This window comes from Solanum stenotomum, chromosome 3 (assembly GCF_019186545.1).
Source record: "Solanum stenotomum isolate F172 chromosome 3, ASM1918654v1, whole genome shotgun sequence".
Classification (NCBI taxonomy): domain Eukaryota; kingdom Viridiplantae; phylum Streptophyta; class Magnoliopsida; order Solanales; family Solanaceae; genus Solanum; species Solanum stenotomum.
Genome location: NC_064284.1, coordinates 1,248,918 through 1,263,546, shown reverse-complemented (window position 1 = coordinate 1,263,546; position 14,629 = coordinate 1,248,918). Strand labels below are relative to the sequence as shown.

The following is a 14,629-nucleotide window of genomic DNA, read 5'->3' as shown; positions in this document are numbered from 1 at the left end:
ATTGGTTTGACCGTGTTCATTGCACTCTTCGCAAGCGGAGTATCATGAGTTCTATTCTGGTGTTGCGTTTTTTTTTGTCTTTTTTTTTTTTCAAAAAAGGCATATTGAAAAGAGTAAATTTTAGGCTTAGCAAACATAAAAATCATATTTGTATGTTATAGCTATAGTTTGTATAATTGCGCTCCATAGCAAATTTTATGTTTGCTATGGCTATTAATCTGTATATTTCGGTATACATATACATAAAAATCTGTATTTGTATATTTCGGTATACAAACGAAAACACAGTAATTGTATATAAACAAAATTACTACATATATACAACACATATGTATACCGAATGGGTCTATTTGTATATTTCGGTATACAAATGGGTCTCTATTTGTATATTTTGGTATACCAATGGATTCTGTAATTAATTTTTATACAACACATATGTATACCGAATGGATCTATTTGTATATTTCTATATACAAATGGGATGGCAAAAAATATGGAATGTTTGCTGCGAATTACAAATAAAAGAAACTATGGCTATAATATTTAATTTGAATTAATAGTTTGCTATTTCATACAATTTTCCCTATTAAAAACCTCAAGCNTTGGTATACAAATGGATTCTGCAATTAATTTTTATACAACACATATGTATACTGAATGGATCTATTTGTATATTTCGGTATACAAATAGGATGACAAAAAACATGGAATATTTGCTGCGAATTACAAATAAAAGAAACTATAGCTATCATATATAATTTGAATTAATAGCTTGTTATTTCATACAGTTTTCCCTATTAAAAACCTCAAGCAAGATTTGAACTAGAAAACCTCAAAGTGTACACCAAGGGTCAAGACTATCCAACAATAGAGTGAACTATGTTATATTTTTGTTTAATTTATATTTATATATACCTTCGATGTTGTACTTGTTTGACATTATTTTCCGATGAAGTGTCAGTGCTTTGACTAACCCGCATCCGCCTTTAGTAGAGCCCCAATCGACTTCAAATCCTGGGTTCGCGTCTGGTTATTTCAGTATTATCATTCTACTTTTAGTACGGGATAAAAATGATACTACTGCATAATTTTGGGTTAACTAATTTTAGCATAAGTTATCCCGTGATTTTTATTCCAATCCAAATATGGATAAATTAATCCCGAAATTAGTTATTGTTTAACTCTCGTATGCTTTAATCTCTTTTTGGTAAATTTTATTTAAATACTCAAACTATTTACTTATTTTAATTGAACCTGAAAACATTAGAAATTTTGTGTGTTTAAAAAGTTGTTTAAGTTAATCATATAAAATATTTTTCTATTTTTTTAGTTATACACATCAATCTTCATTGAAACATGTTTGACGTTTTATAATTTATTAAGACTAAATCATATCATTAAAAAGAAGGTGAGAGTATTACAAGTTGCACATATCTAAGTTTAAACTCCTTGTTTTATCCACGTGAATCAAGGCCTTTAAAAAACTATTTTCATCACAATGTCTTTTATCTTTATTAGTATCAAGTTTAGAAAGAAAATAATATTGACAACTCTCCAATGAAACAGACACGATGAACACCTTACCTTGCGTGCTCCCTGTTTGGTGAATCAATTCCCAAGAATCTCAAGGCAATAGATCAAACACCCCTTAGTGTGAAAGGAAGCAGAAAAGGTAAAGGGATAGTGAGAATCGAATCCTCACAAAATATTGCATGAGAACTTCCACTTACACCGCTAAATTATAAGCTTGGATAGCGCGGGTTGATCTTTGACTACACAATCATTTGAATATTATCAACAATCACCAATCCCAAGTCCTTAACTTGCAACAAATTCACAATGCCAAAATGATACAACATCAACTCAATCCCTACTACACACCTATTATTCTTTGTTATTGCATAGCGAGATGAGCTGCGTTAATATTACAATTTACACCACCGGAAGCAATAAATCCTGCACTATTTCTGGAAAAATACCTGTTCATTTCTTAAGATTTTGAATGGCATCCAGTGGAAAGGGTATGTAAGTTTATAAATAAGATGTTGTTGACACAATGAAACTGGTGAGTAGATGATCGATCACAAACGTAAATTGATCTTCTCAGACCACTTGAAGATATCTGAGTAAACTTGATCACCTCCCAAGTTTTCACTTGTACCACCAGCAGCAACTCTCATTATATCCTCTATCAAAGCGAAATTTCCCATTATATCAACATGTGCACCACTCTGTGTACCACGACCCTCGAGAAGGTTTGCAGGGGGGGCATGAAAATACTCCCTTATATAAGTTTTGATACCAGAGGGATTAAATCTAGTTCTTCCTCGCCATCCTTTTGCACACATGAATCCGGCGCTTAATGCAGGCACAGTCTCATCACCATCTATCGTGACAACACCAGATTTCAAGCAGCTACCTTCATCACCATCATCAGCTGAAGTATCAATCTGGAATGGAATATTGCATCCTGCTGTAGGTATCCGCTTGTAAACATATGCTCTTTCAGTTTCAATGCCAACTCCATACATTGAATAGATCTCCATGTCAGGAGCATTTGGTAACCTGCAGAAACAAATCAGATCAAAACAAAATGCAAGAGCAAAATAACTAAGACTAGTTTTAACTAAAGAAGCTGCTGCAAATTTTAGCAAAGCCTTGTCATGGACATTCAAGTTTGACTAAACCTTCTGAGAAGTCCAAAAAGGGGGAAAGGGATAGAGAACCCAAAAGAAGAGAATCTAAATGACAGTTCAGGTAATTTCCATGAGCAACAAGAAAACAAAAGTATCTAAAAAGGGCGTGTGATCCAAACTTTTTCCTGTTTAAAAAACTGTATGAAAGGGGAAGAAATTATTGCCCAAGTGGAAGCTAATAATTTTTCTTTACCACGCAAGAAGGCAAATGATAGAGCTTTACTGCCTAGAAGTGTTGGTTCTTTCTTCAGATTGGAAATCGCTAATGAAGTTTTGTGTGTTTTTAAGTAGGATGGTCAAGACTCTTAACTGTAAAAGCAAATTTGGTTTTGGTTCTTGAACTTCAACCTATACAGTTAAAGACCTCTTTTCATCTTATCTGAAACGATTCAAGTAAGAACTACATTATAAGACACAAAAGCAACAATATGAGAGGACTCACTTTGTCTCCAATGGATTTGACCAATATTTGTAGTGTGAATACTTAGGATCATCCAAATCATCAGCTATCCCATATGAAAAATGAGCATTACCACGGGCCATCATTTTCGGAGCAACAAAGTTGAGCAAATCCACAATCTCTCCAGCTGTATAAACCTTGTACTCTTCCACTGCTTTAGTACCACTAACACCCATGTCTTGGTACTCGTTCCACACATCACAGGTGTTATTTGCAACATTACTGCCCTTAACAGCATCCTGCATGTAAATAAATGCTGGTTATTTACAAACATCAGGAAGCAAGTGGAAAAGACAATTTATTTTGGAAATTACAGCCTGTGAGCACAAAAAAAAATCTGATAAGGAAGTTAAGACAGACAAAAGTTGTTACAAATTTGCATAAATAGGAAGAAAAGGCACCCATATCATAGAAGGACACTGAGACATCACAGACCATCCATTTTTAATGTTATTCAGTTCAATCTCCTGGCAACTTTTATTTTTTCATGAGGTCAAATGTTATTTTGAAAAAGTATCAAGATGGTACAGGGAAGTACAAAAACTAACTGCATAAGAAAACAGCACCGCATCAGGTCCCCCTCTAGCAAGCCAAGGAAATCCATGTACTGATCTAGGCTATATACCCTACGCCTATAACACCAGAAATATAAACTAAGCAAACAAGAGTTCTTAATTCTAGAAACATGCATCTTTTTTCCTTCAAAGCAAGCCTTTTTTTCTTTCCATTCATTAGTCCAAAAGATGCATATGGGAATGGTTCTCCAGATCTGCTTCAGATTACTTGATTGATGCACATTAAACATATGCTGCTGCTGATGTAGGGATCTTAAATATGAGTAATAAGAACAAGAAGAAAGGAAATAGATATTTTGTTGCTCTATATGAAGCACACTGTATAGCATAACCAATATGGTCTTCACATTTGAAATATTTGAGAGAACATGGTTCCATTTTCCATTGCTTTTCCTAGCAGTTGTGATGCTTTGCTTGTCTAGTTCTGCTTCTACTCAGTAGCTTTTCAGCAAACCCATGGAAATTTTTTGACTCTTGTGGTCTTTTTGGAGCATTATAAATTCAGACGAACTGGCATAATGAATGGAGTTCCTCATTTGGGAAAAAAGAAAACGACAAGTGACAAGCTTGGAGTATAATTTGCAAGTAAAGAAACACTTTTCAGCAGGGAGTTCAATATGACCTTAATTGTAACCATCTCGTCCCATTTACATTGGCAGCATATTTTTCTTTTGAAGGAAATTCTGAGCAGACTTTTTCTTTGAGATAGCAAGTGTTTAAGGAATGCCTCGTGCAGTACTTTATCTTATTTGTTTCTTTTTTAAGTGGATAAGTCCTCATCTAATATTTATCACAAAAAAAAGGGAATGCCTTATTAAGGATGTGTAGAAAAACAATTGATATATAAGGACATCATCCACTTGTAATATATGGTTAGACTTCATTTATTTCCATTATTTTACACTGACATCACACCAAGCACATCACATTGGCTCTTAAACATGCAACACATGCTATGTGTGCCCACTGGTTTTATTATGACCAGCCAGGTATCCAAATCATTCTTTGGCAATTCCCCAAAAGAAGCAGTTTTTATAAAGGCAACAGGCCATACCCCTGCTTGCGTATAGCATAAAAAATATAAGTAAAAGACTCATAATTAGAACAAGAAATTAACATCAAAGTGCTAACTACTTCATAGATAGTTTTGTTTATGCTATTTTTGGTGCCTCTGGCAGAGGCGGATCTAGGATTTGAGCTATATGGATTCAGATTTGGAATTCTGTCACATCCCATATTAACTGGGTCTGAAATCTAGTATTTGTATTTATCTGGTTCATTTTTTAACACATATACATGGTCTAAGTTAAAGCTACTGGGTTAACATGAACACAGTTAAATCCCTTGGACTTTAGCATTTCTGTTGATCATAGAAGTCCATAAACTGGTCATCCAGAATCACCCACACCCACCACCAATGAAATCAATGCTCAAAGTTGAAACAAATAAAGGAAAATAGCGCATACAAGAGAAACAATGAGAAAATTTGGTTTTGGATTACCCTAAAGTCAATCCTCTTAAGATCTGATGGATGAGCCTCTGCTGCATCCTTTCCAAAGGACATCATCCTTCCATAACTGTAATATTTTGCTTTAGAATCTGTAGTTTGATTCTCGTGATGTCCTGAATTCTGAGCAGCATCGTCTCTGGACTTACTTTTGCAAGGAGAATAGCCTTCCTCGGGTGACCAGTCAAGACCGCCCCAGATCGTGTCCCCTCCTCTTGGTATCATTGACATGGTTGCATCCCAGGTTCGTGACATCTTCATTATGTGCTCTAATGTTTGAAAATGGAATATATCCGTGTCCAGAACACCTGGGGCCAGAGCCCTGAAATTGAGGTGAATTACTAAAGAAAGAAGAAGAAAAAATACATTACATACAAGACAAACTTAAAGACCTTGCTGCTCTGGAAAAGGATTAGGAGGATGTTGGTGCTGGACTGAATGATAACGAAGGGAGGATGAAGAAGATGAGTACTGACTACTGAGTGAGGACATTATGGAGTAATATGTTTGTTTGGTGTTGCCTGGTTGATGGGTGTTTATGGCACTAGAGCAGTTTGTTTTTCCTTTTAGTGCCTACTCTAAAATGAATTGTGCTGATATGAACAACAATTTTATACATACTTTTTAATAGTTCAATGATTGAAAGGATATTAATAGAAAGCTTTCAGGAATCTGGTTAACATTTTGGAGATGCTCGAAGTTTTCAGAACGCAGCTTGAAAGACACAAAACAAGGGATAATTTCATGGCATGTAAGGAAGTTACTGCATGGGTCACAAATTAGTTTCAGTAACCAAATAAAAGGATTTAGATCTACATAATCTGCACCCTTCCTTTTAACTGACGGGCAAAGAAGAAAGATTTCCAGAGAGTTAGTTTACCTGGCAACAGCAATATCCCGTGCTTCAGCTGAGAAAAGGCCAGCTATAGATTTTGGAACACCAAGCAACGGCCCACCAATATTCATCACTGCTTTAATGTGCTTGGCGCACCAATCGGGTCCACCACCACCACCCACAGGAGCTGGTGCCTCCACCCACTTCATAAAATGCAAGAAGTATACAACTCCCATGGAATGTGGAACAATTACTGCCTTCTTGCCACTGGTTGCAACCATCAGTTCTATATTGCTTTTTATCCGGCTTAGGGTCTGGTCACGCACCTATTGAGAAAAATTTAGCATCACAGTTATAACATTTTAAAATGATTTAATGGAACAGCTTTTAACGTGATTTGATCAAATACAAACACAGACGACACCACATAAGGAGACATTAGTACCTCGGTGTTCTGAAAGGCAAGCCTCCAATCATATGCAGCCATATACATGGTTTTCTCCTCGTATCCTATTCGAGCCAAGTTAGCAATCAAAACTGCCCAGACAAAGTATCCTGGAGCAAAGTAATCTGCAGCAACAAGTCCACTAACTGGCCTAACTCTAATACCAGGAGGATCCATCCCAGTTTCATTATCTAATGTCATGTGGTTCACCCAGCATAGTGGTCTGCAAAGGACCATACATAAAATTTAAGAAGTGAAAGAAAATGCTAGCAATGGCGACAGAGATTTAGTTCTTACGGGGTGAGCTAGAGGTTAAGATGTTTTTTATTTTAGTTTTTCCTTTAAAAAAGAAAAGGTTTTAGGTTAAGAACCATGACTTTGAAGTGGAAAAAATACAAGAAAGAAAGTAAATATGAGATCCCTTCATTCCTAAACAGAAGTCTCTTACTAAATCAGAAAGTCGCACTGCCTAACTGAAAGATGTATTACACTGTGAGGCTTACAATTCCTGGAGGGAAAAATTCAACGGGCAAAATTAATTATGGTGGATTCCCTATTAGGAGTAATTTTTTTCAAACCTTATTGCTAGATATTAGTAGTTTCTTTGACCGAACAATTTCAGTGTATTCAATGCCACAGTTGTTCTACCCCAAAGACAGATGATCGTTTATAACAATTTCAGCCGTACATCCTTCCCACAAGTGAAATTTATTCGTTGCACTTGCTCTGCCTCATTTTGTGGCCTTATTTGACTAGAATGTATATGCGTGAAAAAATTGGAAATTAGTGGACTTCTTTGTTGAAAAGGCGTAACATGATGTTCTTCCTTTCCTCTTTTTGATAGATGTGTCATATGATGCTCAAAATTTACAATATAGTGGAGTGATGGTTTGTATGATAAACTTTTTCAATTAAGCAAAGGATCATGTAAACCAAAACAGATTAAAATGGATTGTCCGCTTGTGAATTGAGACAGGTAGAATATCTAAGTAGTTATTCTTGAGTATAACTGTCCATGACATTCGGAAAAAATTGAGGCTAATTATATGCTAGTTTTCGCTATGGAAACTGAAATCTCTAGTTTGTTTCTTGGTCAATCTGGAAACAGCAGTCTAATATGATAAGGGTCTATAATCTCCTCTACTTAAACCACTTAAGTTGTAAAGCTAGATCTTTTATCATGACTATAGAATTGTTTTTAGTAGAATTAACTGATGCAAGAAGTATATCTTATATTGAGCTTTGTATTAATCATCAACAAGAATTACAATATGAACCAACGCCAGAAGGAAGATATACTAAAGTACATCAACTTAAAGACACTGTATTAGTTTGTAAGTGGTAACTTTGACAGAGTTGAAATTGCAAGCAATAGAACAACATAAAACTAGAAGGTTTCCAATGTCAAACAGCTTTCCTTATTCAGCAATATTTAGCTGAAAGAAGCTATCTCAAGAGATGAGGTCAGTGTCAATATCCAGCTGAAACTAAGGTAAATCATGCTTCTTGCCATCAAAACAGTATTTAAGAACCAAAATCTTTGCAAAAAAACAATTACCCTGAACAGTAACAGACAGAGACATTACCTTTTGTACACTTCTCCAAATGTCCCGCCCCAAAGCCGCTTCCGAAACAATCCTTCAGCACACTGATGTCCTTCCCACAGTTCAAGTCCACATGTGACAATTCCAGGAATAAAAACCACCGGATGCTTAGCCTTCAACCCTTCCTTCTGCAACTTGATACCCGGCGGGTCAGGTAACGGCCCTGTAATCGCTTCCGTCACATACTGCGGGAACGACGCCGGCATAGCATTGTATAAAAACAACAAAATCCACCACACACAACATATGCATCCTACGAACCAACAGCAATTATCGATACACGACCATTTCTTCTTCTTTCCAGACTTTACATTCTTCTTCTTACTCTTCTTATCGTCTTCTTCCGCATCAAGCTTTGGCTCCACATCCGATTGAATTTCATTTTCATGTGCTTTTCTTCTTCGTAATAACGACATCTCTTTATCTTTTATTTAGCTTCAATTAACAATAATGAAAATACATAATTTATATATAGCTTCCTAGGGTTCTATGAGAACAGAGACCACCGGAAGTCGCCGCCGGCAACGGCAGAAGAGTTGGCGAAACAGGGAAGATAATGGGTGACTGAATTAAAAAGAAAAAAAAATGTGAGTAATTTAGAGGGGGGCGATTGGGTGGCGGAGAGCTGTGTGGGACCGGAAGAGGGAAAACAATTAATTTACGTAACGTGGCGTGTAATATTATATATTAACATACTGTTTGATTGGTGAAGACTGTTATGCACATTTTATTTTAATAAATAAAATCAGCGTGCCATAGAGCTGATTAACCGGATGATTCGTTTTTCATTTGATGTTTGATATTTTTAATAACGCATCAATTATTTCAGCGTAAAACCCATATGTTAAGTTGTGGAGGAAATCAATCAATATATTGGTTGTATGGAGAGTGGGGACACAACTCAATAGTTCACAAGAAGTCAAACTTTTTGAGTAGGATTGTAGGGGGTTGGTTGAGTATGGAGGAAAACAGCCAATTGTCAGTGTTACTACTCCAGAAACTTCTAATATTGGACCACATGAATGAATAATGGGCAAATTTTATCTTCGTTAATTAACTTAATTTAATGTATGATATAAGAATTTGAATTTAAAAATTTTAATTAAGTGTGGAACAATACATTAGATAAAGCTTTTTTTTTTTATGATTAGGTCTGAGAGCAATTTTATGATCTAATATATTCCCTATAATCAAATGACACAAAAAAATATAATAAGCCGATTGACCTAAATAATATGTCAATTAAAAAGGATTTGTGAGTTAGAAAACACATAAGCTAGGTATAGTTTACAATCTTGTATTTTTATTTATTTTTTTGGTTTATTATTGTTGTTCACTTTTGGATTTGAAAAAAGGAAAAAGGTAATAAACGTTTGGAATATTTTGCATTGTTGAATTATTTTGTTTATTATTGCTGTTAACTTTTGAATTTGATAAAATGGGAAAAAGCGATAAACGTTAGGTGAAACCTTTTGCCACCATTCCCATCTTACGGGATATTAAATTATTTGTTTTGACATTTTAAAAATATATATTTTGATTGTCCCTATTAATTAATTATACATTGTGTAAACAAATGATGTGCAATTTTAGTCACATGTCATAGATCTATAGTTAGTTTTCATTGAATAAAAGCTAACGTGTGTCGTCACATGCCTTCACGTCTTTAGACTTTATGTTTTTTTTTTTTTTTTGGGGGGGGAGGGGGGGGGTGGATTTAATTAAGTGATATGCAAAATCTTTAATTTGGATATCGTCACATACGGTTGAAAAATTAATTTAAATTATTTTTTTGCTTGTGTTAACTATTTTGGTTGACTTCATTTATTTATATTTGAAGTTCATGCACATAAGATTAAAGTTTAAATAGAAATGAATAAATATTAGGAGTATATATATAGTCAACGTTCAGGTAAAAATAATTAAAATCCATCTATTTTGCATAGCGTGTCTGAAGTATTATATGAGCAAATTTTTTTTTAAAATAAGTACAAATTAAATAACGCCATAACAATGTCAAAAGAAGTTGTCCCGTGAATTTTTACGTGATAGCTGATTCAAAGGAATTTGCATATTGTACATAAGCTTTTAATACATGTGATTTGGGATCATAATTTTAAGTTATAAAAAAAAACATGATTTGATTTCAAATTTTTAAGTGTAATTTTTTTGTTTTGACTCAAATTTGATCCAAGAAGAAATCTTGGCCCAAGAAACAGATGCAGATTAAGAGCAGAGGAATATTTTGGGCCAAGGCCCATATAATTTTTTTGAGGAAAAGCAGGAGTAAGAGAAGAGTTGGGTTAAGCCCAAAATCATTCAGTAGAAAAAACTTGGGCTACGGCTTGAATTCATTTAAGTTTTGTTCTTATTATTCTTTGTTTGATTTGACACTTAACAGTTAAATATCTACTTTTAACTTTGATGAATTCCCACAAGAGTTTGAATTTATATAATAAGTGTTGCTATGATATGAAAAATTGTCTTCATCTTTTTGTCCTTGCAATTATTTATCAAACTTCATTTATTAGGTAAACTTAAGCTTTGTGAGACTAACTTGATAAATCGTCCATATTCTTTCATAAAGTGATTTGTTGTTTGTTGGTGTGACTAAAGTGGCCAATCTTTTAAACTGGCACAAAAAAACACCAGTTGGGCCTCTCTCTTTGTTTCGCTAAGTGTCTCAATACTCGCACTCTTGGGTAACTATTTGGAAAAACCTACTTAATTAGAGATATTTTACTACCATATATACTATTACTATCTATACTTTCAAAATATTATGTATCTACCACTAATTAAAAGTTTCCTACCAAATATTAAAGAAGATACACTTAGATACATATATTTTTTTATCAGATACACTAGGGAGAGAAGCAAGCGAGACGGGGAGGGAGGCGAGCGAGATGCATATATTCTGAACGTATCTAGATACACTAAAATATGTAGATGAATTAACTTAAATAGTCATCAATTCAACTCTTTAAACTAGAAATAGTGTGTAGATGTATAATATACGTGTATTATCTACGTATACTGATTACGAAAAGTTAACAAATGGGCTAGTTATTTGATTAAAGATGATCAACTTTCACATATAGCAAACATAAAAATCATATTTGTATGCTATAGCTATAGTTTGCATAATTGCGCTCCATAGCAAACATAAATATGTATATTTCGCTATACATATACAAAGAAAGTAGTTGTATAATTCGCTATACATATACAAAGAAAGCAGTTGTATAATTCGCTATACATATACAAAAGAAAGCAGTGTATAATATGTTTCGGTATACATATACAAAAGATCAATTGTATAATCTGTGTTTGTATAAAGCGAGAAAGAGAGAAAGACAAAAGAAAACTGGGCAAGAGAAGATTGTATTTGTATAATCATAAGTGTATAGGACGGAAATATATGCATTAGTATTTGTATATACAATTTGTCTTGCTTTATACAAACACAAACGCAGTGTATACATTTGTGTTTGTATAAAAGCGAGAGAGGCGAGCGAGATTGCCACCAAAACTAGAGTGGTGAGCGAGATTCCACCCAGGAGAGAGGCGAAAATAGCAATAGTTTGCTATAGGGTATAATTAAATCAAACTATGTTTCTAACATTTAATTTGAATTAATAGTTTGCTATTATATACAATTTTTCCATTAAAGATCCCATTCATAATATGCTAGACACGAGAACAATATTACATGGGGAGGCATAATAGTCGTGATGCATGCAAGTTGACCTGAACATCACCCTCGGGATACAAGACAAGTGAGGTTTGGTTGATTTGCATCATGATTTCAGATTCCTGCTGATCTGCTTTGGTAGTTACTAATTTTAAAGCAACTTACAGTACGTGTGAACAGCCAGAACAAAAGTTCAAAATTCCCTCTTGATCTCACTTTAATACCCTTTTCTTTTCTTTTCTTTTCTTTTTTGCTTTTAAGGTGTTTTTGCTTGATAGAGAAGCTGACGGACTTTCAAGTTTCACATCTAAACATCTAAGATGATTCCTTTATATTTTGTTCAATTTGTTTTTTAGTGCAAGCGTGCAGCTTAATCACCTAGGGATCAACAAAGATTACTTTATAGGAATAATCTTTTTGACGAGAATGATATTTTATCTATGTTATTTTATATTTTTAAATATTTTTACCCTTTTAACTTTAATACATTTTAACTAAAAAATGGAAAAAAAGATTAATTTATATTAAAATAAAAAAAACTGGTCAAATTTTCTGATCATTTAACACTTCCCTACTTTATATACCTTTTCTTCATTTATTTTTTCTTCACCTCTTTAATTTTAAACAGAATAAAGGAAAAAACTTTGATACGTTGGAGGAATATGGAACAATCTTACGCTCTTTTACCCTTTATTAAACTTGAAACTAAAGCCTTTTTTTCTTTTTCTTCTTTGTCTCTTTGGTCATATATAATTTGATCCAATACTTTATGTAGATTCTTAATACTACTATTTCACATCAGGGATCGTCAGTGCTAAAGTCAGAAATTTCGTTAAGGATATTCAAGATTTAATAGAATATGTATGAAAAATAATTTTTGACATATATATTTCGTATAATTTTCTATTTACATAGTATAAGACGAAGGGCGTCGAATAGGCCACCCTGAGCTATATGTGGATACATCATTGTCGGATTGTAGAAAATAGGAAACTTTGAAAATTGAATTAACATTTTATTTCGTGATGAGCTCTCGTTGGTACCACTAAGACTATATATAAGTCATAATGGTGTTCTTAACCTGAACCTTGAATCATCAAAGCTTTTTTTTGGTAGAATTGACCTACGCCGCTAGGTAATCAAAGTTTATGTGTGGATTACATGAATCTGGTAAAAAAAAATTATTCACGGAATCTCTATAAATAATAAACTGTAAATATGGTTATTATCATATGTTAACTTGTAAATGTTATAAGAATTTATATAATTTAAATTATGAACCTACGTGTTGATTGATGCTTCAAAAGGAGAAATTGTTGTAGTTTGGTTACCTATCTTCAGTTGGGGCCGGAAGGCCTTTAGTCTTTTGATTAAAGTAGTGGTCATTCGTTATTGAATTTTATACTTCAATTTTTTTATGAGATGTTTTCCAACTTTAATTTAAAGGACTTGCTTGGTGGAAGCTTTTAAGGTGTCTTAAACCCTAATAAACCCTTCACTTAATGACTGAGCTCTCAGTATGTGAATATATTGAATGAATGTGTGCTTAAATTATACTGTGGGCGCTGAATTTTCAACAGTGATTACGAAACATAGCCGATTTTGTTTTCTTTCTTTAGGGCCGGCCACTCTTGAGAAAGAAAAATCCAAACACTTAGGTCACGTTTTGTTAGGAAATAAATTATTCTAAAATTAACTATTTCAGAATAAATTATCTCGAAACTGTTAAATACAGAATAAGTAATCTTAAAATTAATTTCAAAATTGTTAGCAATTAGCATAATAGTTGTAGTGGACAATTATATGCTCCCACGTGATGATAATAAAGGCGGATTAATCATGATTTTGAAGTTATAAGTTTAACTTCATGTTAATATTATAATAATTATGGAATCTACACATACATATATATGGTTTATATAAATTTGTAATCAGACTTTTAAATCTATCCTCATATACAAATATATACATGTCACCGTCAAACTAAAAGAATATGGTATAATGGACGAATCTTTTCGTTCTTAATCAGATATGTCACATTCAAGTTTTAGGAACAAGAATACCTCATTTCCTATTTTACATCATGAAAAGTTGAATTAGTCGAATCGATATATTTCAGATTTAACAAAATATGGTGTGATGACACGATATAGTAGCATTAATAGAATGGGACAAATTGTATTGGGATGAGCACTAACGTCAATTGATAAGACAAGTGCAATTGGAGGATAGCAAAGAGCGTGTTTCTCATGAACTTTAGTTTACATCTAACATGACTCCAACGTAGTACAATGTTTTTTCTATTTATTGCCATGCATGGAAATAGAATCGAAAATGGATTGACACTTTTTCCCTAAAAAAAATAAAATTGTTTTCCTCTCACTTTCATGGATTGTACATTTGGTCATTTCAATATTTAAGAATCTTTTGTTTTAGTTTTCTCCTCTTTCATTTCCTCACGTATATCACTTGGACTTTCAAGAGTAATCGTCGTATTCGTGTCAGTTTATATGTAGAATTTTATTAATTGTATGTAATGTTTGTTGATGAAAATATCATAAATTATAATTGGAAATAAAATGAAAAGAAGCGAGTAAACAAATGTATATTCTGATTGAGGCACATCTCGTTTTTTAAAGGGAGATTCAGATTCGCTATGATAGTAATATTCATGAATCCAGAATAAACTCAAACAACTTCAAATTTGTTGAAGAGTATTTGTTAACTTTTCATCCAATACATTTATCGAGTAATTCTATTCACCAAAACTTGGTCAGATGAGGAGAAATCACAACTACTATTTTTTTTATTTA

General features: G+C 33.4%; 1 protein-coding gene across 1 annotated transcript; it reads right to left on the bottom strand.

The window, feature by feature from the left end:
- Window positions 1-1,845: 1,845 nt before the first annotated feature.
- Window positions 1,846-8,690, bottom strand: LOC125857978 (phospholipid:diacylglycerol acyltransferase 1-like). Its single transcript, XM_049537637.1, has 6 exons — window positions 8,105-8,690; window positions 6,519-6,741; window positions 6,119-6,399; window positions 5,233-5,560; window positions 3,139-3,395; window positions 1,846-2,565 (listed from the first exon to the last, which is right to left on the bottom strand). Exons 1-6 carry the CDS (start codon window positions 8,536-8,538, stop codon window positions 2,082-2,084), a joined length of 2,007 nt encoding a protein of 668 aa, XP_049393594.1. The 5' UTR covers window positions 8,539-8,690; the 3' UTR covers window positions 1,846-2,081.
- Window positions 8,691-14,629: the final 5,939 nt, after the last annotated feature.

What these genes read in the sequence shown, in the direction of transcription:
- LOC125857978 (XM_049537637.1), bottom strand. Translation starts at nt 8,538, where the DNA reads ATGTCGTTATTACGAAGAAGAAAAGCACATGAAAATGAAATTCAATCG. An exon ending in TTGCCTTTCAGAACACCGAG is followed by an intron (nt 6,400 to 6,518) that starts GTACTAATGTCT and finishes TTTTCTCAATAG; the next exon opens with GTGCGTGACCAGACCCTAAG. An exon ending in TTAAGAGGATTGACTTTAGG is followed by an intron (nt 3,396 to 5,232) that starts GTAATCCAAAAC and finishes ATTTACATGCAG; the next exon opens with GATGCTGTTAAGGGCAGTAA.